The sequence below is a fragment of the Cervus elaphus genome, chromosome 33, assembly GCF_910594005.1.
Source record: "Cervus elaphus chromosome 33, mCerEla1.1, whole genome shotgun sequence".
Classification (NCBI taxonomy): domain Eukaryota; kingdom Metazoa; phylum Chordata; class Mammalia; order Artiodactyla; family Cervidae; genus Cervus; species Cervus elaphus.
The window spans coordinates 56,279,793-56,304,864 of NC_057847.1; the positions used below are offsets into that span (position 1 = coordinate 56,279,793).

Genomic DNA, 25,072 nt, shown 5'->3' on the forward strand with positions numbered 1-25,072 from the left:
CCTACAGACCCAGCTTGGAGTTACTTTCCCTTCAAGGAGACTGAAATAATTGTGATTTGTGGTGCTCTCAGTTCGCGGTGGTATTTTCCTGTTGTGTTAAATGCCTCTTACCAAGTAATAGATGTGATTTATGTGGACGATGGAGGGGTGTGTGGTGGATTCGGTGATTAATCAGTGAATTCCCCTCCGCTGGCGTCTCTCACTGCCCCTCTTTGCGTGATGTAAGATCAGACGTACTCTGCATTGAAAAGTCAAGACACACGAGCGGCTCGCTCGCGCTCACACACACACACTCTCTCCCCCACGCGCGCGCATCCGTACACCTTCCACATCCTGCTCCAGGCAGGAGAAGGCGGACTGGCTGGGCTCCTTGAGCTGAAGAATTTCCAGTGACATTTGTAAATGACGCTGCCCGATTCGGGGCTCCGACCTGCCGCCGCCGCCGCCGCCGCCGGGCCGAGGGTACCGCCGAGCAGTCTCCGGCTCAGGCTTCCTCCCCGGGCGACCACGATGTCCGAGTTTCTCCTCGCCTTACTCACTCTCTCGGGATTATTGCCTGTCGCCAAGGTGCTGACCATGGGAGCCGAACGAGGTAAGGAGAACCCCCCTCCCCCTTCCTTGCCCCCTGTCTTCCTTGGCTTTGCTGCTGGGCGACGCTTGCATACAAGTGAGTGTGAAACTTAAGTCCTTGCGGCCCCGCTCCCCGGGACCGTGGGCCACCGTGTGCTGGCCTCGTGGGGGGTGAGAGGTGCGGTGTGTGTGTGGGGTGGGGGGTGTCTCCGAACCAGGAACCCTAAGTCCTCGGCTCCCCCACAGCTTTTTCTTTTGGCCCTTTGCCTGTCCTGATTTTGTTCCCCCGGGAACGTTTGGACTTGACTGCGCGCTTCTGCCCGCGCATCCCAAGCGCTGCAGATGTTGAGATCAGAATTCGCTTTCCCAAGACTTCCCCTCGCGCTCACTTTCTGGGCTTCGAGCTTTTGCGGGCTCAGGGTTCTTTGCGTTAAGTGTCTGCTCCCTTAACTTATCTCCTGAGTTAACTTCCTTTCCTGCTGCACCCGGAGAGGGGAAAGCGGCGACTCCAGCCCCTTTCGTTTCTGGAGCCCTTTTCTGGGGCAAATTCATTCGGGTCATCAGTAGAGAAGCTAAAGCTTTGGCGGAGCTTCTGGGCACAAGCACCTGCTTGAACTTGACTTTTCTGATTCCCGAATGTCTGTGGCTCAGCTTATGGTGCATGGAGACGCTAACCCACCGCTGGCGTCTTGCCCTTGCTATTGCTCCAAATAGCTCCAAATGATAGAAGTTTAAACGGGAATGGGTATGAGAAGCAGAGCAGAAAGGAGAGAGGAGGTGGGCATTATAATAAATCCGAATTTGATAAACTTTGATCTGGAAACCCAAGAATCTCTATGCAAGTTTCATAATCTTTGACAAGTCAGACCGGTGAAAAAAGAAAAAAAAAAAAAAAGTAGATCAATATTTGGGCCATTGGCATTGAAATGGTTAACTGTTTAAAATAAAATCAGAGGTATCATAGATCTAGTTTTGTTTTGTTCTTATTTTTAAATCATAACATGATTCATATTGACTAATGTATTTTGGTTTGGGGGCTAATGAGAAAAAGAATAAGAAAGATAGAAAACGTACCCGGATCTCAATGCCAAGCAAATAGGCAGAATGTTGAATTGGAAGGTTCCGTGACAGTGTCTATGTCTAGCAAATTATGAAATGACGAAAAAGTGTTGCTTCATTAATGGAAAGAACAGGGAAATGAATTGTAGTGTTTCTACTCAACCTGCTCTGGGCAACCAGATTATAGTCTTTACAGCATACTCACGCATGTTACTTCCTTTTGAGACTAATATGAGTTCCTTTAGAAAGTCTGACATTTACTGAGTGATAATCTTTTAAACATATCTCTGCCACCTAACCACTTAGCTTCTGAACTTGCCTTAACTTGCCTTGAAGTTGGTCTGGAATAGTTGAAAACTATACTGATAAAATGGAAGCATATAGCTTTGACTAGAAATGGTGATGTCTTTGATCTGGAACAATCAGCTCTCAACCTTTCTTAGAAAGAATGTTTGAAGTTGAACCAGAGCAGATGAACAGAATGAAGCTTTTCAGTCCTGTGTGCTAGAAAAATAGAATGACACTGGCAGACTACTGCTTTGGGGCTCTTTCTGCGTGAGTCTCCATTCTCCAGAAACTTGACCTCATCTGGAATGAAGTCCCCAGTGCTTCTGTATGTGTTTATGAGGAATAGGGCCATTGCTACAATGATTGGAATGAATACTGGATAGACTTGCAAATATACAGACCCCTAACTTTCTTCTGAGACAGAAAACGAAATAAAAGGATTAGAATTGATGTCCATTTAGTTCCGATAAGGAGAGGGATATATAAGATAGAAACAGGGCCCATGGAAAAGGATTGTTACTCTTTGCTAAAACTCAAATAGTGCCTGATTGTATCACCATGCCAGCATAAGAAGTGCCATACTGGAGAATACAAGTGAAATAATTATGGACCAACAGTTTACTGCTATTATCCATATTTAACACAACTTTCAAAACTGTTACAAAAGAGCTAAAAATGCCACAGCTAGCTATCAAAATTGAAAGGGGTGGGTCCCATTTGGAAAAGGGGGGAAAAAGAGAGAGAACAGTTTTGTTGAAAGTTATAAAGAAAGTGCTGCTGCATTATGACAAACTTCTCTTACTGAAATGCTGAAACAAAAGATATGGGAATATAAACTAAAGAAAAAGGTTAATAAGATGTAGCTTTCTGCCCAGGCTTATGTCAGTTGTCCTTGAAGAACAAAACAGGCCTGTGAATTACACAGGTGTGTTTTGTTGTGCAAGACCTAACTTCAAGCCAGAAAATGAGAAAACACTTTCAGGTCGTCTAAAATAAATATTAAGTAATGGGTAGCTTCTTAAACTGCGTGAACCGGGTGAATGCATTACCCTATACCTCTCTTTCTCTTCCTTTTGAGTATAAACTGAGTATTTTTTTTTTTAATAGAAAAATACTTGAACTTGTATGCTTGCATTCAGTTTATGCACATCCAGTTTTCCTTTAATTCTACATTGTTTATTTTTTTTTAGTTTGCATTGATTTTGGTACAGAGTTAAGCTGATGTACATGTCAGGTTTTATTAATTTCATCACATCTGAAAAAAGGAAACATCTTTGTAACTCTTAACAGCAAAACTTGGAGGATAAATCATGTTCACTTAGAATCAACCAGTATGTCATATAACAATGTCATATCACATCAAAGTATTGCTTGATAAGGATTAAGACTTAAAAGGAAGTATATTTTAAATTGTCAATTTTTTTTTAAATGAAAAGGGATTGAAAGAACTGAAGCTAATCTCTTTTATGTTCTTGAGTCTGGCAAGATGTGGAAACATATTTCCAAATAATTAAAGTTCATGCTGCTGTAATCATTTAATCATTTAAATGTATATGTCTATAAAACCATCTAAAACTGGCAATCATGTATGTTAAAATATTAATCTCAAAGACAAATGGGTTGCTAGACGAATGGGCTGTCTCTTTATATTCCAGAAAAGTTAAAGTTTTGCTTTGAAGAGGTCTCCATAATCTTTGAGTTTTCCTGTCTTTCTCTCAAGCTCAAATTGAAAATGTTACAAAGGAAAGGAAGCAATAAAAAAATAAAGAACATTTTCAGTGTGTTGAAAGAAGAAAGTATGTAAATTGCAAAAACAGAATAAGGGAGGGAAAGAAAGAGGGCAGAGGGGAGAATGCCAAATGATACTTTTAAGAAGAGGCTGAATCCAGATAAGTGTTCCTAAAAGAAGAGATTAAAGTATCTTTTGACAAAATAATTTCTTAAGATAAATGTTGTCCACTGATATCATAATAAATATCCTATGGAAATGTTTACAGTATACAAATAAAGAAACTTCCATCAATGTGAGGCCGGATATAACTAAACCTGAAGAATGAAGAGAGATATGAGAATACTGCAGAAAACGTATATGTTTTAACTGTGCTAGAATTGTTAAACGGAAGTGATTTTTTTAAAGTGAATGTGAAAGAAATATTCTTAGAAAGGGTGGTGGGTGAGGGATATAGTTGATATATTCTTTAAAGTGAGGCGACACTTTGTAAATGCTACTTACATTCGCCGTAGAGTCTTGCAGAGATTTTTAGTTTCCAAGTGTATGGGATCCAGGACATTAGTTTCTTGCTACTTGTCTTGTCAATCTCTTTTCAGAACCTAGATTGTACCATTAAGATAGCTCCATTTAAAATCACCTGGACTTAACATGATTTAATCTTTTATAAGGATTACAATGATGAGGGATCTCTGTATCTGTCCTCCATTCTATCTTTGTTTTTCATGATTCTTCTTTTAATTTTCACATCTTCTATGAAATATAACCTCTTTCTTCCATTTCTTCCTAGTTGTAGGGATTCTGTGTAGTAAAAGGTACCAAGCAGATGTATTGATACATTTCTCTATCTTCTGAGGCTGTCTGTCAAAACAGTTCTTATACAAAGGAAACACTTTTCTTCATTCTAGATGGATACATTCAAAGGAAGTAGAATTAATACTGAAAGTTAATCATGATTGTCCCAACATGATGTCATTAGTTAAACTGATTTAGCACTAAGTGAAACCCACCTGTTATATAGATAGATCTTCTTCAAAGAAGATAACTTCTTTAAAATGACTGCCTTGGTGCCTAGAACCTATAAAAACACCACTTTGGCCTGGAAATTGGAGATAGATTTTTAAATGAAACTTTTTAGAAAATTTTCAGACAATATACATCTAGTTTCGTGATGACCACCTCCTTAAAAACATTATGAAATGAAAGAACTTTGAGTTATTTTTCCACTCCTAATGTTCAGTATTCTAATGAGTGAATTTCCATTTAATTCATAATTTGTTGTAACAGAATCTGACAGTTGAGGACATAAATGTCAAAATGTATTTGCCTTTGAAATGTCTATAATTATGATGCACCCAACGTGTATAATTTAAAACAATGTTTTTAGTAACTGTACTTCTAAAGAAAAGTTGAGCAAAAGATTGACTAGTTTCATAGTGAGTTAGCCAGAATATATACTGGATCAAACCTCTATCAGGATAGAGTCATGTTTACTCTGATTATTTAAAAAATCTTCCTTATAGTCTCTGAAGAAATCTAGATCCTTATATTTAATTGAAAAATAATGACTCAAACCTACCTTGATATGCAGACAGCACAAATAATTTCTTCCCCCCCGTGGGACAGCAAAGGCAGAATAATTGTAACCAGTCAAACAGTGCTCTTCCCTGGAGTTGGTTTCCATCTTCACATGGATTGTTATTCTCCAAATTTCACCTGTATAACAACCCATTGACAAAGAGGCATAAGAATGAAGTTGCAACATAGCAGTCACAAATCTAACAATCTACAAGTTTTGGGGGACATTCTACAGTTGTTTTCTTTGAGGAGATATTTAGCATTTATTAGTTGCTTGGGGAAAAAACGTTCCATTATTTAAAATTCAAATACAAAAAACTTGGAAATATCTCTAAATATTAGAGTTTTTTTGAAGTTACTTTTGTACTAATTCATATATGTGACGATGAGTATCTTTAATCTTACATGCTTTTGGGGAGTTTTGTGCTTTACAATAATATGTAATCACTGTCTCACTATTCTGTGTGGTCCCATTTGAATAAATATTAATCTCTCCAACTTCATCTGAAAACTCTATATTGTAGAAGAGGGAATGAAGTCTTCAGAAGATTTTGTAACACATCCGAACAAGTAAGTTTAGACCTTCAACATTTATATGCTTTTTTCTGTTAGAAGTTTTTCCACTATATGCTGCCTTCACACATTTCAATCTATATTTTCTCCTCATAAATGATTTGGTGGCCTCCCTTCCCACTCTCCCCCTGCCCGCCAGTATAATTACAAGGCCAAGTTAGAAAGTATGTATTTTTTATTGCTCTGTTTTGAATTCAGTGATCCCAAAATATAGTTTCTTTCTCTCTTTCCATCCTATTGATTTAGTCTGTCTCTATACAAGCTCAATTATTTTGACTGAGCTTTCTGACTAAACAAATTGGTTGAATTGACTAGGAACTAAATGAGCATCAAACTACTAGATAGTAGCCAGTCCTGGTAAAATAGTAAAATTGATCTTGCATAAAAGCTTAAAATTAAATTTTATGGAAAACAACAATGTATTTCCCTGAAAGACTTGTACATGATACTTCCTATCTATGCTTTGTAGAGTAAATCAAATGTACTATTGCTGTTGTGCAGTTTGTAATAGGCAAATTCATTATGTTTGGTAGTAATTATTTATTTATATCATGGGGTAGCATAAGAGTTTAAAGCAGCATTAGGATATTAACAAATACATGCTCTGAATTTATTCCTGTAGAGACAAATGCTACTTTATTGACAATTGATTTGAAAGTTCTTATTCTTCTTTATTGGCTTTGTTTATTGAGTTATTTTTTCAAAATATTAAAAAAAATAAAATATATTTCAAAGTCAAGACTCTCAATATAGAAAATAAAATGGAAATCATTACAGTGATAAAGTGGACCACAGTGTTTAGTGTACTTTTAAATATGACTATAATAACCTTCTCATGCAGTCAAATTAACTTTGTTTTAGTCTGCAATTATATGTCCAGTTGTGGTTAAAAAAAATGCAATGGCTTGATTAAATAAATGCACCCACTCATTTGTTGCTGATTTCCCAGTAGGTCAGATTCTTTTAAGTATCATCAGGGGAAAAGGCTATTGCTTTCGTTGGTAACGATGGTGTCACTTAACATTATTCAATAACTCTGCCACCCTCATTTGTTGAATAAGGATATATTATCTACATTTGGAATTTCTCATATGTTCCAAAGTAGTTGTAAATATAAAACACTTGTCAAAGATTTCTTTACCTATAGGAACAATGAAAAATAATTTCAGTTTATATAGTCTTATCTGTTTAATCTTATTTTTCTCAGAAAAAGTTTGAATATAGCCATGTCTGTATAAAAGTTTCCATTTACATGTGAATAATATTATAACTATGTCCTTTATATAAGACAAGTTGAGAAAGTATCTTTTCATATGAGATTCTTTCTTTTTTAAGTAAGAAAAAAAAAATCTCGAAGAAGATAGAGTGGGTTGCCTTGCTAAGATCTCATTTTATCTCACAGTGCATTCTTATTAACAGTCAGACATCTCTTCCTGAGATGCATGCACCTCATTGTCCTGGCTGGCTTAGCCTTCAGACCAAAGACAGGTATTGTTGAAACACGACCTCATTTTAGTCAAAAGAATACATTTCTTCTTTAGGTAAGATCAAGGTACCACAGACCGTCTCTTGTTTTATTCTTGCAATTCTTCCTAACTTTTCCCCATTGCATTGACATCCTTCAAGACTTCCAAAATGGCTTTAGAATTATGAATACGATTCCTTAAGAATTTTTCTACTGCTGAGTTTTTCTTTAATGACCATTTGCTCCTCTTAGCTCTTTCTTCTTAAAATGAGAAAAGAGAACTAAAGATAGGGAGGGATGGAGAAGAAGAAGAGAACTAAAACTTCTGGTTCTGGTTGCTTGCTTTGAGTGTTTCTGGGTATTTTAAGATATTTGTGAAAAAGAAAAAACTGTCGAATAAGGCTGATTGACAGAAATGAGTTTAGAATGATTGTTTTCCTTAGAAATTAGGATGTATAAGGAGAGGAAGGACAAAGATGCTAAGAGAGAAAACCTTGGCAGTAAGAATTTTTTGAAGCTTCAATTCACACAGATCAGGTAACTGAGGCAGTAAGGAACTACTCAAACATTTGCTAAAATTTGCTAAACTATAAATTTTTGAGATTTACAAATATTTGGATTTTAGATAGATAATCTAAGACCTTGTGTGCATTTTCTAAAACTGTTAATGATATATTTTATTGGTATGACTATGCTAAAATAGAAAGTATGCTTTATTAAAATATTCCTCTGTATTCAACTCTATTAATTTTTAAAGCATTTTTCTCATAATTAAGCTCTGAAAGTACAGTGATAACGATGCCAGCTCATGGGTGAGATTTTGCCCTGTCAGGTGAAACTATTATAGATTATGTCTACTGGACATCCGTATTTATGAGGCTTGCATTAAAAAATAACTAAGATTTATAGGTAGAATTACTAACCAGAATTCAGGCCCTTTTGCTAAGTCCTTGTATCACTGTCATTCTAACAAAAGGGCTAGCAGTTCACCAGCACCATGCTGATGGCCTGTAATACTCATGGTGTACAAATCGTACTTAGGGGAAATGATAGTGACTTTATCCAACATTGACCAACATTAAAAATAGGTAGAATTTAGAGTTGTCCATCTTTGGACAGAGTTCTTTCCCATGCTAGAATGCTTACTTCTATTTCACTTGCTGATGATATTGTCAAGTATTTTGAAATTAATCCTGATAGTGTAGGAACCAAAATCTTAGGACTTTTTTCCCATTCTCCTTGCTTTTCTCATTGCTGGGAGATCATAAGTTTATTAAAAGCATGACAGTTTTTATTTTGTATGTATTTTAATCTGAGTGCCTGTGATACACTGTTAGAGGTTTACAGAAAACTTTTCCAACCAACTCTGAAAAGAGAGACCTTCCATGAATGCAAGGAAGACAGCATATGTGTAAACATCTCACACATTGGTATCTCATTACATACATACTCATTATTTCATTAATTATACGATTAACTTAATGTAAATTGCTAAGAGCAGTAGAAATCCATTGTGTTATAAGGGCACTTTAATTTTTTCTGTTTTTTCCTCCTGAGATCATATGATCCCTGAAGTAACCCATGTGGTTGATGGTCATTCCTTTATTTATCCATCCATTCAACAAATTTGATCAGAGATGTGCTGGGAGTTGTTCTAGAGGTTGGGAAAGAAGCAGATGAGCAAGTTAGACAATGTAACTGGTCTGTCTGAACTTACATTTTAGCATATTAAAATTTTAGTGTGGGAAGAGACAGACAATAAGCAAACTGACACATCAGTTAATACATAATATTTTGTGCTAAGTAGAAAGAAAAATAACAATGTAATCAAGAGAGGTGCTCTGGGGATTGGTTGTAATCCAGACCTTTTTGTGAAGGGTAACATATAACATTTGCTGAGATAAAAAGTGATGTGAAGGAACAAACTATGAGTGCTTCTGAGGGAGGAACTTTCCATGTAAATCCTTGAGAAGAAGTCCCGATTTTGGCATTTCAGAGAAAGGAAGAAGGTCTGTGTGCCTACAGTTCACTTTGTGTGTTTGGAAGAGATGAGGAATGGGGAAAGGGGCATTTATGAGTAGGTCAGGTAAGATTATGCAGATCAGAGTGGGGCACTTGGGTTTTGTTCTCATTATAATAGGCTGCAATCGGATGTTTAATCAGAGGTGACAGGACACAATTATTTATGAGATCATGCTTGCTACTGAATAAAAACGGACAAGAGACACAGTAAATACAGTTAAAGGGTTATTATAACTGTTCAGGAGAGACGTCGGCAGCTTAAACAAGGTAGCATTCTAGATGAGGATGAGCTAGAAGAGTGACTCATCTTTAGGAAGATTTTCTGTAACAATGAATGCAGAACCTTTCAATAGATCAGAAGGATAAGGCATGAAATAAAGCCTTAAATTATCATCTTGGGAGGTAAAAGTTAACATTCTAGGTTATGTAGAAAATAATGCATTTTGTTTTACACCACTTCTTATTGATTTGTATGAAATGTGTCATGGTATTAGGCATGTAATGGTCACATGTAGACCTGCAATATTGCTTGTATTTTTCCCTATATTTCAGAATTAATACCACCATCTTCCCTATTACACATATTTACCCATACCATGTCTGCAAAATGAAATTATAGAATAACTCAGTATTCTTTGGGAGTTTAGTTAAAATAATATACTTAGTAACATGCCAGGCATTGGTAAATGTGGCAGCAACTATTTAGCTATTTCTACCAATATAAACTAGTATAACAGCAGAAGGAAGGGGCATTGGCTTATATGTAGACTCATGTGATTTTTTTTCCTTGAGGAAATTCTCAGTATTTTCAAGGAAGAATTCTTTTCCATTACCCCAAGTCACTGATACAATTGAGAAGAATTTGTGCTGACAGTCACCACTCCCACTTGTGAATATTTGATTAATGGGATGAAATTTTAAGGAAATTGCTATTGTCCATACTCATTACCCTCCCTGGAAATGCCAAGAAAACTTTAGAAGGGAAAGGGGTGTTGAAAAGTGGTGGGGGACCTAATGGATAAGAGTTTATGACCTAATGGTTATTCCTCTTGGTCAGTCAGCACCCTTGGATGATTCTTCTGTACTTATCCACACACATTCAGTGAATAACTGTTGTAGTTCCTACTACGTACCTATCTCGGTGTGATTTGTAGACTGGAGGCAGACATGAGTAAACAACATAAACCAGAACAAGCAATAAAAACACTAGTAATTGTACATGTCTGGATTTTCAGGGAAGTTTTGCTTATAGCTACAAAACAAGCCCGTTTGGGTTTATTGAGTTCTTGTTGGAGCTAAAAAGGGAAGAGGGAGTGAGAGGAGAAAAAAGAGCAGGGAGAGAGACTTTTTTTTGAAACTGATGGAAAAGGAAAAAAAAAAAAAAAATCAGAGCCCAAGGGTGTGTGGGGAAGAAAATATGTATACAGTGTTTGAGGGAAATACTGTTAATATTAAACTGAATGAGCCATTTTAGGCCTTAGTTATTAGAAGATTGTTTCAGGATTTTTTTCCATTGATTTTTTTTTTGTTTTCCATTGCTCTTGTTTTCTTTTGCATCTCTTTTTTGTTATCTACCTTGAGAAGAAATCAAACTTTAGTTTTAAAACTTAATATTCAAGTCTGCATTCCAAAGTACAAGCTTAGCCCCAAATATTTTCATTGAGTTTCTTTTTAAGTTGTACGGGCCCTCTATTGCCAATACAAGCAACTTGAGATAATCAGCCCTTTTAGACACTATTTAGTTTATATAGTGAACAGCAACATTATAGAGGAAATACTTCACTCCAAACTGAGAAATTGCCTTGGAAATGCTACATGACCATTACAACTAATTTAAAAAGATAAATGCTTTCTTAGTTTTCAAATATGGTATGCCTTAAGATTAAGAAGAGATGTGTACTAACACACATTAGGTTAAAATGAAAAGAGATCCAGAGCTTAGGCATTTATAATTTCAGAAATGCTTAAATAAGATATTGAAGCCAAAAATCCCAACCAATTTATTTATTGTGTAAAGAGCTTACCTGAAGGTTTAGTAGACATTTGCTAGATGCCTGTGCAGAAATCTAATTTGTATGTGACTTTAAGTTTAGTTCATTTTTCATGCACATTGTCAAAAGCCCCTTTAATAATTTGGCTCCAAGATTTCAGTACAACAAAATCAACACTATGCATAGGAATAAGTTAAATATGAGATAAACACCAACATTTTATTAAATTTTAGAGTGACTGAACCAAATGAAATTGAGGCTGAGGGATTTTGCATTAATATTTAATTTGAGACTCTACTGTAAATTTGTTTGCTGTGTGCTCTAGCAGAGGGGTGCCAAAAGTTTGGAAATAAATTAATCGGAGTAATTGAAAACAGCAGGAAGGGGAAGGGTTACTTGTATATTAGTGAGTATGAGGCATGATTTATGCTCCCTGACTAGAACTCTGCTCACATCACACAGAGGTCTGCTAAACAGCTTTTTTTTTTTTTCCTTCATAAGGAAAGTAGTTTGGGAAAAGGTTCAAAATGAGTATAAGGAGGTTATTTATATTTTAGGTAAAGCAAAAAAAAAAAATTATTGACTACATAAATAAATAGGCATTTGGGCAGGACGTGTTGTGACCCCTTGGAACAGACTTCAACCTGCTATAACGAGCCAAGGAAAATAAACAAAGCTTATTCAGATAACAGTTAAGCTGGTGAGACACCTGAAAAATCTACCAGTAGAAAGAAAATCACTTAAGTCAAAAATAAACTTTCAGTTATTGAAGCTGCTTGAGTTCACCAAGGTTTAGAGATGAATGCCAAAGAGGATTAGGAAAACCCTTCCGTGTGAAGTGAAAGAGTAATGGCTCTATCATAGCTTTGCAAACTCCTGCTTGAGCGTCACTGTGTAAGAGTGGAACTTAGTATACAATAAAAGCAATCACATTTCTTTAAAACACAGGAAATCATACAAAGGAACCTGAAGCAGCAGTTCTCCCCAGCCCCTCTCACGCAAGCAAGAGAAAAGGATGGGCAGCATTTCCTCTGTAGTTTCACCAAAGGCTCCTGAGATCCCTAGACTCAGAAAAAAGCCTGCTTAGCTTTTCTTTGCTCATCATGTTAAGTGAAGGCACTCAGACATATTTGACTAACCTTTATTAATTAAAGGGCAATATATAGGGCAGGTTTTACAAACAAAAATGCATACAGCCAAATCTGGTCAGAGGTGCCCTGGTGACATGTAAATTAGAGAATACCCACCTTTTCCAAGAGGTAGCTGATATTCAACTGCAGCAGACTGTGGGCTCCTGTGAATGTGGGCAGAGGATTGCTCAACCTTTAGAAATTCAGGAGAGACCAGGAGTTTTGATTTTCATGCATAATTCCTTATGATTTAAATATTGTCCGTCAAGATTAACAAGAAAGAAAGAAATAACATTGTGGGTCAAAAAGCATCAGCTGATAGATTTAAGAGCCAGACTGACAGCTGTGACCTGGAACCCCTGAGTTGCAGACATCAACAGAAGGTTAGACTGGATCACGATGAATAGACAACTTATTTGGTGCTTTACAGACAAAAGGTGGCTCTAGAGAGCTGAGTGTAAAGCCTTGAAATTTGTAACGCTCATTGTTGCAGCTCATGGCTAAGGGGAGACGGATACTAAAGATTAATTTCAACAGCGTCCTATACCTCTGCTTTGACAACTTCATCTCCCCTATGAAACATCAAGGTAGAATCTGGGGAGAAAATTGAGCACAGAGAACACTCTTAATGAGCCTTTAGAGAGTCAATGATATTAGACTCAATTGTGACTTAGGAGGGAACACGCCATGGAAAGTTGTCTAAGAAACAAAACCCTCTTAATAATGACGAGGGGATGCTATGAGGATGATTTCTGTCTCATAACCCCAGGGGCTTCATGGAAAATATTCTACCTGATAAGTAACAGCCACATGGTGAAAACAAAATTGCTATGCCACACACTACACATGGATCATTACTGAAATGTAGAAGAGAAAAAAGAAGATCAAAAGGGAGAAAAAAACAGGGTGAAGTGAATATGGCAGAGGGATGATCCTGATGAGTAGACAAATCCTCATGCTGAGACACAAATGGGATCACATTTAGGTTTGTGTTTCATCTTCTGTTTCCTCAGGAAAGCTGTGACCTAACAAGAGCGGACTGTGTGCTCTATTGCCACACAACGTCTCTAGATTTCCTACCGGTGTTCACCTAGGCAATCATATATCCAACTGATTATTTGGATTCGTTTTTTAAAGCATTTTTCAAAACTTTTTACTTTGAAATAATTTTAGACTTACAGAAAATATAGACAACTAGTACAGGGAGTTCTCATTTATCTTTTCCTTGGATTTCCCTGATGTTAACATATTGTATAACTGTGATACAGTTACCAGAACAGAGTTAACATCGATGCTATCCATTATTAACCAAAGACTTTTTCTAGATTTTACCAATTTGTTTGCTAATGACCTGATTATATCTTGGCAGCCAATCTAGGATTCAAATTTACGTTAAATTGTCATATCTCCTTAGACCTTCAATCCATGACAATCTCTATCATTAGTTTACTTCCATCTCTAAAACTCATTTGAAGAATCCTGGTTATTTTTTAAATAGAATATTCCACAATTTGGGTCTGCCTGATATTTTCTCATGGTTACGCATTATTGATAAGAACATCTCACAAGAAATGTAGCCTCCTTAGTGTATTATACATATCAATTTGTTTAATTATTGGTGATGTTAACCATACTCATTTGTAGGAGGGGGTGACATTTTCCTCATTCTTTCCAAGATTATCACTTAGAATTGTTCTGCAAGAAAAGTGTCCCTTCTTTCTGATTTGTTACTTATTTATATCAGTATAGACAGGTATTTATTTTATTATTTGTGTTATTATCCAATTCTATCACTATTCATCTTGCTCAACATGTTTACCTATGGCTGTTGGACACTTTCAGATTGGCTACTCTGCCCTTTTGATATACCTCCATCATTTTCTGAGCACTTTCTGAATTTTTATTACTGCTAAATGAGCACAGAATTACTGTGCATTTTCCCTGTTTCTTCCCTGGAATCAGCCAGTTCTCTAGGGAATCTCATAGGATATTGAAAATTCTGAAAGTTTTAACTGAGTGCAGTCTCTTAAGTGATGCAAGATTATCCTAAGGGTGATAAAAGTTGCAAGAACAACTGCTCAATTAATGTATCTTCATGTTCCAGAAGAAATCATTTTGGTCAGTTCTTTAATTTTAATAAAGTATTAGCTGTAATGATTGGTTGTCTGCTGAATAAGATTTTATGAATTAGCATTAGGTGATGTTGCTTACTAAGGAATTCAAATTTTCACTCTTTCCAAAGTTTCTAAAGAAAAATATAGATAAGTTTTATAAAATAAATTTGGATTTATTGTTTTCTCAGGAAAACTGTGCTAGGGAGTTTTTTATAGTTATCTCTGCCTTCAAGGAGTTGATGGTCTAATTCAGATAAGAAACATTATGGAAATATGAGCAAGTCATGTAAGAGATAATTGCAGAGGGTTTGATCAGACCTGGCAGTTGAGGCTGTAGGTCTGCAAGGACTCTGCGTCTTGTCCTTTGGGTAGAGATTGATCAGAAAAGCATATCCCAGAAATAGTGAATGAGTTTGATCTCTTGGTTGAATCCTGACTAATTGGTAGTTGTCCAGACTACTGAATTGATGGAGATTGTACAGCTGAGTCCGAATTCTTTAGTAAAGGGTACAGAGATCTGTTGGTGATGTTTCTAATGATCAAAATCAGAAGACTTATAGGAGTGTTAGCATCTGGGCAATTTACTATTTCTGGTTCGGTTAGCACAATAAGAGTCTTTAGTGAGCTATTAAAAGGATAGTTCCTGCCTATGTCCTGAAATTCCCAATGAACCAATGGTTAAAAATCCCAGGTAATGAACCAGTCTTAGTTTGAGTAAAAAAAAGTGTCTAAAGTCTTCTATAAGGGCCTAAAATACCAACTTTTTGAGTATATACTACATTTTATTTTCTTGCTTTTTTGATGCCTGCCATAAACATCTTATTGGTGTATTATGGGGGAAGTTTAGAGTTCATTTTTTAACTCTTTCTGGTGGTCAGTGAGATTTTGTTCTCCATGATCATTCCAGTTTCTGCTAATTTTGAAGCTGCGCTTTTTCTCTCACTGTGGAATCCTCCCTCACCTGCTGAAAGATCCAAACACAAATTCACTTTCCAATGACTCTGATTCATCTTAGGAACTTGGATTTATCCAGGTTTAATGGCACATTGTCTAAAAAATACAGATATGATTTTACTGATCTGACCATCAGTTTAGCTTTTGATAATAGCTCTCGTAAAGTAGTGAGAAACAGAGCTAGTTGGAAAGCAATGTAACACCCATATTGAATTTTTAACAACTTAATACATTTTAGGAAATGATCCATCTGAAAGACATTATGGCTTGCTGAGAAAAGCTGCACACTGGGAACAAGGAGAAGTGGGCTCAATTCCCAGCTCTGCATCTGACTCACTCTTTGTCCTTGGGCAAGTCACTTAGCCTCTCTCTCTGTCTACTTCCTGCCTGGTAAAATGAGAAGAATAATGCATAAAGACGCCCACCTCACCAAGATGTGCTGAGGCTACATTCTGTAACCACTGAAGGGACCTTTCTTCCCCCTGCTGGCTAATGACAAACTTATTTTTGTCACATCTAGGTTGATTAAATTTTGCAATAAGAGCATAGAGCTGCAACTAACTTCAAGGAATCCTGTAATCCTTTCATTTACACTGGAGTTTTATTGCAGTACATACTGCTTCATGTCAATGCACTCATTGCTGGGAGGACTTGTGGATCTTGTGTATATAGAAATAGCTCTTGCCTTAGTCTCCTTGAGTGCCAATAACGGAGCCTTATACTGAACACCACAGAGCCCATTAGAAGAAGAGAAGATGAAATCCTGAGAAGAGACTTACACATAAGAATTAGTGTCTGTTACCTAGCAATATGTATTCAAAAGTCCTTTTCCTAAGATTAGACTTTTGACAATGGGGAAATTAATATATGCTGGAATATTACAAAGTGATATCATGGAATAGACTGAACAAATCCCTATTCTTCTATGATATCTTTGCCAATTCCTTTGCTGGAGGAATTGGGAAAGATATTCATCTTCAGTTTCTTCTATTTTCTTTGATCTTGCTGGCTCATTTTTCATTTCTCCAGTTTTCCCTAAATGTCTTTTATAGTTCTATTAATCTTTATTTTCTTCTTAACTAAGAGTTAATCATAGATCAGGCATTATTTTTGGTTGTTACACCTTGTAATCCTATCATATTGAGCTGTAGTCTTCCAGATTTCTTCATGACCTTGACATTTTAAAATGATTGTGCCAATCCAAAATATCCTGTATTCTGAATTTATTTTATTTTTTTTCATTATTTCATTTATCTTGCTCCTATATGTCCATATAAATGGAGATGTAACGTTAGGCATTTATATGCAAAATAGAATTAACACTACAGATACTAGGAGAGACAGGAAGGGCACCAATGTGTGATTCTCCACAGCCTCTACTTTGCTATAGTGCCCAGTGGCAACATGGTGTAATATCATGAAAGAAAAGACTTTGCATTTATTAGCTGCATCACCTTTCATCAATTACATTATCTTTTTAGGTTTCAGTTTCCTTATTTATGAAATGGAGACAGTAATATTTACCATAAATTCTTGGGGTTTGGGATACCTAAGTGTTCTGTTCATGGAAGAGTACCTAAATGTTCTGTTCAATTAATGAAAGTTTGTTCGAACCAGTAATAATTTGTAGTTGCAGTGTGACATGTAGGCCTATATAATGAAAATATTTAAGAATGACATTCAGTCTGTGAACAGAAAATCTATACTATTATCCCAGAATACTCACTGTGACAGATGGACTTGCTCTATTTGTTGATCTGTTGGTTGGTTGGTTGTTTGCTCTAATATGTCCATGTGGCATGTTGTAAATAGAGAACACCATTCTTATATCCTTTTCAAGTGAAAGTAGGTTACAAATAATCCAATGAACAAAGGTAAAACATTATTAAGGGTCAAAAGGCTCTCTCTCTAAAGACTCTCAGAATTGTTTGCCCCAGGTTCATCCTCTGCTTTTTACCACTCTAATTAAAGGAGAGGAAAGTACACATAAGAACAAGGAGCCCACACTCAAGCTGTTTCCAGATATTTACAAAACACCATTTGGGTTGAGGCTAAGAAATATAATTTTGAAATCAATGCATTTGGATTCCAATCCAAGCTTCATCACTTATTAGCTGGGTAACATTGGATATGATGCATAATCTCTCTGAACTCTGTTTACTTATAAGTGAATATATATATATATATATATATATATATATATATATATATATGTATATATAAGTGAATAAAACTCAAAGAGATGTTGTTAGAAGAAAAATGCATCAACCTCTAACTCAAAATCACTGCCTTAATATATGTAATCATTGTAATAATTATAATAATTTTATTACCATGTATGTATATTCACTGCCTGTGGTAGCAGTGACTAATGCTTAGAGACCAGTGATGTTCTAGTAGGAGAGACCAGGGCCTTTGCAGAGCCTGCAGAGGAAACAGGCAGAGCAACCATATGGAGCAATGACATCCAGACCTCCCTCTACTTACTGAGCTTTTTTTCCTTGTCCAGGTTCTTTTGTCCAGAGAGGGTACATTTTTCTAATTACCATAAAACTGTAATGTAAGCTATGGTTTCCTTAGATGGGGACTTCCCAAGCAGGCAAAATTACAAGTACAGAGTTAGTAAAGGGCAAGGGAACTGACCTAATAAGTGGCTCTGTAGTTCAGTATGGTTTACACAAGATGAACTCATGAACCATAAGACATGCAGAAAATGATGTTCTTTATAGTTTTGTGAATCCAAGGTGGCTTTTCACAATTATCACTAAAAGAAATCATCCAAAGTCTTTAAATATAATTAATGAAAGACTTTATGATAGAAGGAAAGATACTTGTGGAGGAATACATTTCAATATAGATCCTCATACTCTCTCCTGAGGTCAGTCACTTGAAATATAATTTATTTTTACTTCAAATAGCTTAAAATAACATTTGACTACACGAGAACATAGAGTTTCTCCCACTATGAAGTTATGATGGTGCTTCAAACCATGACTTTGCCTTCCTGACTGTTCTGTGGAGATGCACCACTGTGTTGACTCTGAAAATAGAACCAGTTATTTGTGATACAAAATACTTTTATGATCTTGATGGTTTTACCAAAGATTTTTTTTTGGGGGGGGTGCTTTTATAGGTAACAAACAAAGGTTTTTGATTTTTTGTCATTTATTTTTACCCATTCTAGGCTTTGGTATCTGCCTTAAAAAATAAGCAGGTGGGGGGAAGCGGGAACATCTGTTTTTTCTTTCATGATTCACAAGTATTACTATACTTCTTGAAAAATACTAATTTTTTTTCCAGGAAGAAAGATGTGATTGTATAATAGCAAGTAAATGTTCGGTGCTTCTAAGTGATAAATTTACATAAAGGATAGTTTGCTTTCTCATCAGAGACTGTGCACTAAAGATTTTCTGTCAGAAAAGCAGAATGAAGTCTAAAGCCAAGGCTTGGGTTTGTGTCTTTTAACACAGCACGTATCATTCAACACTGCTTTTGAAAGTGACCAAACCAGATATTGCTTTTCAATGTTGACACTCTCCTGTATTGATAGCATTATTTTTTCTTCAAGTACGGGGACTGTGAGGAATGTCTAGTAGACATGATATCCTTCTTGGTACGAAGAGCTGTTTATTACGTAAAATAAAGTTAATTTTTTAAAATCATTACTTTTATCTTTTTGAAACCACAAATGTTAGATTTTGGTTTCCTGCAAAGCAATAAATACAAGTAGTTCTAGGCAAAATATGTATAATTCACCTTGGGCTTCCTTTATAAAAGGACATAATTTATTGGAGTAGCCAGTATTGAAAATTCTTTATATATGGTAACCTTATAAATAGTCTCAAAATTATTTTTAGACAGTGGAAAAAGGTTGCTTCCTAAAATAAGCTTTAGTGTCCAAGTTATACTATTTTCATGTTTCTGTTGTATTTTCTACATGGTGTATTCAAGCCTTGTTCTAATGTCATAGACTTGGGAGAAAAAAAATATTAAAACATTGCTAGGGTGTTAAAGTGAGTTACCATCATAACCACCAACTGTCAGCAGGCTTTGGGGAGCCAGCGGGGAGCCATGTTTATCCCACATAATAGATGTGTGGTCACGGATCTCATTAGGCAATAACAATCATCGGGAAACAGTTGTTCCTTCCCCAAGTCCACTCTAAATGTACTCTTTCCTAGTCCACTGAGGCTCATGCTGCTTATAAGGTCATCATGCTTTTTTTTTTTTAGTCTCTTTTAAGCTGATTTCCGAGTGTCACAGAATCCAGTCACATAAAAATTGAGACATTTGTCTCAAAAATCTATTGAAGAAAGCCATTGCTTTGGACTCACCAGGAAAGTTCTTGGATGAGAATACTTTCTGTGATAAATTGTCCTGAGACAAGGAGACATCCGTCAATTTAAATACTCAGTTGGCTTCCCCTGGAGTCAGTTGGGGGAAATATACAAATGATTTGACTCCAGTGACCTTGGTGAATAAATTCTACAAGCCAATTTTAGCTAAAACCTGGAACTCAAAATATAGTCACTAGATCTCAGGTGGACAAAGCAATGTGGGCATTCATAGGGTGCTTTTGCCCTTAAAATAAAGAGTTAATTCATTCTGTTACTGTCTCTTTATATAAAGTGATCAAAGGTGAATAGATGCTGATGTAAAAGTGCACTAATGTAAATTTAAGAGGATATTTGAAAAAAGAAAATAAATGTCCCCAGCCACTTGGTAGTCAATGAAAAAGTATTGAACGTCCAACTGTCCACATTTGTCAGTTTTCAGTACTTTAATCTTTGTGTCCTTCAGATTTTTGTAAAGTGCATGTTTTAAATAAAAACAGTTGTAGGAAATTAGAGCAATGGTGTCATGAAATAATCACTAAAATGGCAAGGACTCTAAAAATATGAATTCTATTTTTATTCATTGATGAATTTATTTTTCCCATAAAGGGGCATAGTAGTCAATGGTGTTGGCAACTCATGCTTTAGTGAATGTCTTATTGTTCTTTTTTATTTTTGAACATCTGTTGATAAGTTACATGCAAATTACACTTGCAGCAAGAAATATGAAAAGATTGACTAGATGCCTTGTTTTTTTTAGCCAACCTAAAATCAGAGACTACCTATTCACATGGAACTAAAAAACAGAGTAGCTTTTTTGAGAAATATAATTTTGGAAAACTACAGAGGCCCTAAAGTCATAGAAAAAAAAATTTACTTCAGAGACTTTTGTCTTTACTGTTTATGAAGAGTTCAATTTAATTAATTTTTAATTTTGAATGGCATCAGATTAAAAAAAAGAATTGATATTTGATTTTCAGAAAAACCATATTAGAAGCCTCTTTGGAGTCATCAAGATATATCTGTAGCCTTAACACTTTTGTCTAAAAATTATATTAGTAGAGTAAGGCAAATTTTTTAAGAACATAAGCTGATATAAAATTTTAGAAAAAATGTACATCTTTACTAAATGATTATGCATGCATCTTATTGATGAAATCTAATTGATCAGTTTTGTATTTTTGCAATTTTATTTAGTCCAGAAAAATCTTATAAAATAAAAAGCCAATTTATATAGTAGGTGTGTGAAAATTTCTTTTTTTCTCCTTTTTATTTCTTATCTTTACAAAGAATTAAACAACTATGAATGTGAAACATTCAGAAAAAAATTATATTTTAGGGTATCTGTCTAACTAATGCAAAACTATATAGCAGCTAAATATAAACTTTTACGTTAGTTTTATAAGATATTTCTTTATGCTCACATGTATTTGTTCCATTAGCTCACTATTTTAGCTGAATGAGAGCTAACATATATATGCAATTAACTTTAAAGAAGCCAAATGCAATAATAGTTGCTTAGTAATTAATAAATATTGAGTTCCTGCAGTTTAGGCATTTTTAAGACCTTTTCAAGGTTTTTCAAGGGCATCATTACCACTGAGTGCTATCCTCTGGGATGTGTCTTAGCATGATAGACAATGATCCAGTATTTGGGAATGCAGTGCAGGGAGGTAAAGAATGATTGCGCTCAGCAGTGGTATATTCCAAGTAACAAAAAAATGAATGTTTTAAAATCTGGTATATTTTGTATCTTTATGACATACAGTTATGAAGAACGTGGATTAGCTCTGAAGTCAAAGGTTTGGGTTTGGATCCAGTCTCCAAATTCGCTACTTCCTAATAGAGATCATGAACAAGTCTCAATCTCTTTATAACTAGAGTTTTTTTTTTTTTTTTTTTAATATGCAGAATGTAGCTAATGGCAATTTATTATATGTGATTGTTTTAAAACTAAGTAAGCTGATGAAAGATCTTTACACTTTGTGCAAATTCTACACCACTTCATAGAATTGAAATTTCTTGATCAGCCACTAAGTCATGTCCAACTCTTTGCGACATCGTGGACTGCAGCACACCAAGCTTCCTTGTCCTTCACTATCTCTTGGAGTTTGTTCCAACTCATGTCTATTGTGTCAAAGATGCTATCCAGCCATCTCATCCTCTGTCTCCTCCTTCTCCTCCTACCCTCAATCTTTCCCAGCAGCAGGGGTCTTTTCCAGTGAATCGGCTCTTTACATCAGGTGGCCAAAGTATTGGAGTTTCAGTTTCAGAATCAGTCCTTCCAATGAATATTCAGGACTGATTTCCTTTAGGATTGATTGATTTGATCTCCTTACTGTTCGAGGGACTCTCAAGAGTTTTCTCCACCACCACAATTTGAAAGCATCAATTCTTCTGCACTCATCCTTCCTTATAGTCCAACTGTCACATCTGTACATGACTGCTAGAAAAAACCACAGCTTTGACTATACAGATCTTTGTTGGCAAAGTGATGTCTCTGCTTTTTAATACACCATCTACGCTTGTCATGGCTTTCCTTCCAAAGAGCAAGTGTCTTTTAATTTCATGGCTGCAGTCACTTTCCACAGTGATTTTGGAGCCCAAGAAAATAATAGGTGTCACTGTATCCATTGTTTCCCCATCTATTTGCCATGAAGTGATGGGACTGGATGGCATGATCTTAGTTTCCTGAACTTGAGTTTTAAGCCAGCTTTTTCACTGTCTTCTTTCACCTTCATCAAGAGGCTCTTTTGTTCTTCTTTGCTTTCTGTCATCAGGTAGTATCATCGGCATATCTCATTGTTGATATTTCTCCCGGAAATCTCGATTCCAGCTTGTTATTCATCCAGCCCAGCGTTTCTCATGATGTACTCTGCATATAAGTTAAATAAACAGGGTGACAACACACAGCCTTGATGTGCTCCTTTCCCAATTTGGAAGCAGTCTGTTGTTCCATGTCCAGTTCTAACTGTTGCTTCTTGTCCTGCATACAGGTTTCACAGGAGACAGGCAAGGTGATCTGGTATTCCCATCTCTTTAAGAATCTTCCACAATTTGTTGTGATCCACACACTCAAAGTCTTTAGTGTAGTCAATGAAAGTTCATGTTAGTGATTTTTAAAATGATCAATTTTGGAATTTTTATTTCTTTTGTTTAATCATTAACTTACTCCTATGGAAGGTAGGGAGATGCATTGTAATAATAATTTATGATTTAAAAATATTTATTGCAGATATACTAAATAGGATTACACTTTGGAAAAAAAGTGTAAGTGACAAAGTGATGAAAAACTGTAATTTGTGTGTTATAAAGGAAAAAAAATCAGACTGAAGTGTCCAACCTATATGGCCAACAGGGTTTCAGAAGAGTGATGTACATATATATAAGTAAAATGGGAAGTTTTCTTTTGCTGGTAAGTGCCTTAAAGGAAGTGTAAATGAAATATTGTAGATGTTCACATTTCATCTTTCATAAATTTAAGTACTTTTAGAAAATAATGTTAAATGATATTTTTTTCTAACTTAAACTTACATTTGCAGAACAGTATATAATACCAAGGAACACATGAAATAAAATACTTATTTATAATTACAAGCTTCAAGAAAAATATAGTTATATGAATAATTAATATATAAACATAAAATAATATAATTATTAAACATTGCTAAGCATTAGATTTAATTTAAATTATAGGATTGAAGAAGTTTTCAAAATATAAAACACAACTTTAATGTCATGCATTATTTCCAGAAATCTATAAGCTTATACATACAAATTCTATTATTTTTATTGATCAGTCCTTGAACCACATGTTTAACAATTTAAGATCTATCTCTTATGTTGAAACCACTACCAAATCAGGGCTTCCATGATAGATCAGTTGTTAAAAAATCTGCCTGCAATGCAGGAGACCCTGGTTCAATTCCTAGACTGGAATGATCTGCTGGAGAACAGATAGGCTACCCACACCAGTATTCTTGGGTTTCCCTTATGGCTCAGATGGTAAAAAATCTGCCTGCAATGTGGGACATCTGGGTTCAATCCCTGGATTGGGAAGATCCCCTAGAGAAGGAAAAGGTTACCCACTGCAGTATTTTGGCATGGAGAATTCCATGGACTATATAGCCCATGGGGTCGCAAACAATCAGACTCAACTGAGTGACTTTCACTGTACCACATAACTACCAAATCACCTACTATGTATATAGTGGGATAGTATATACCATATATATACTAGAGTATAATGTATACTAGTATGTGCTCTGCTTAGGTGTCCAGTTGTGTCGCTGCCAGACTCCTTTGTCCATGGGGATTTTCAAGGCAAGAACATGGGAATGGGTTGCCATGCCCTCCTCCAGGGTATTCTAGTCTATAATATAGTACAGTGTATTTTGATATCATATTTTTCTATAAAATGTTATTTTATAACTTATTTCAGTTCTTTACTTATTTTTCCCAAAACTCTATATTTTGCAAATTACAGAGCCCCATATAAGAATTAATAATAAGACCTGTGATCCTAGCCATATTGGCCATATTTAATGGGACACATCAAAAAATAAATATGTCTTTAATTGTTGTCAAAGCTACACATAGGTATACAATTTTGTTAATTGAAAGAGAATTTGGGATTTCAATCCATTTACCATTCTGCGACTAAAATGATTACTTAAAACATCCAAACAGACCTGTTTAAACCCCTTCAATGGTTGGTTTAATGGTGGATAACCTCCCTAATAAGGCTCTAGGGTGGAGATGACCCAGAGTTTGTTCTCCTCTCTGTGTTCATCTCCAGTCAGGCGGGATTGGTGTCCTTTTCCACCTTTGAAAGTCATCCTGTGAATAGAATATTTCTCTCACAATACCTACCAAGAACTGTTGTGATTGTTGTCCAGTGTTAATATCTGTTTTCTTAGACTATGAGCTCCTTGAGGATAAGAGCTATATTATTATTTCTATCTTTAATGTGTAATATCTGGAACATGGAAATATAAGACGAATATCTAAATGAAACCAATTATCTCCTGAACTGGCTTTGAAAAAAATCTCTATCTGAGATCTCCTTATAAGTGTAGGTGCTAACTATGAAGCTCTCCTGATATTTTAACAATGAAGACAATAAATTGTTCACTGCTTGCTTTTTAAAAAGATTGGTTGAGTATAAGGCTGAGAAAATGATTGAAAAAGTATGTAGTCACTATATCCCAGGATAAGGACTGTAAAGTAGTCCTGGTGCGTTGATAAGAGACAAATTTTTAATGC

At 35.6% G+C, this 25,072-nt stretch overlaps 1 protein-coding gene across 1 annotated transcript in view; it reads left to right on the plus strand.

The window, feature by feature from the left end:
* The first annotated feature begins 312 nt into the window (after nt 1-312).
* The window catches only part of LRP1B (LDL receptor related protein 1B), a 2,070,284-nt gene continuing 2,045,524 nt past the window's right edge, over nt 313-25,072 (plus strand). Inside the window, exon 1 of the mRNA XM_043894665.1 lies at nt 313-592. Coding sequence (XP_043750600.1) covers nt 403-592 — 190 coding nt within the window. The 5' untranslated portion in view covers nt 313-402. The remainder of the gene's footprint in view (nt 593-25,072) is intronic.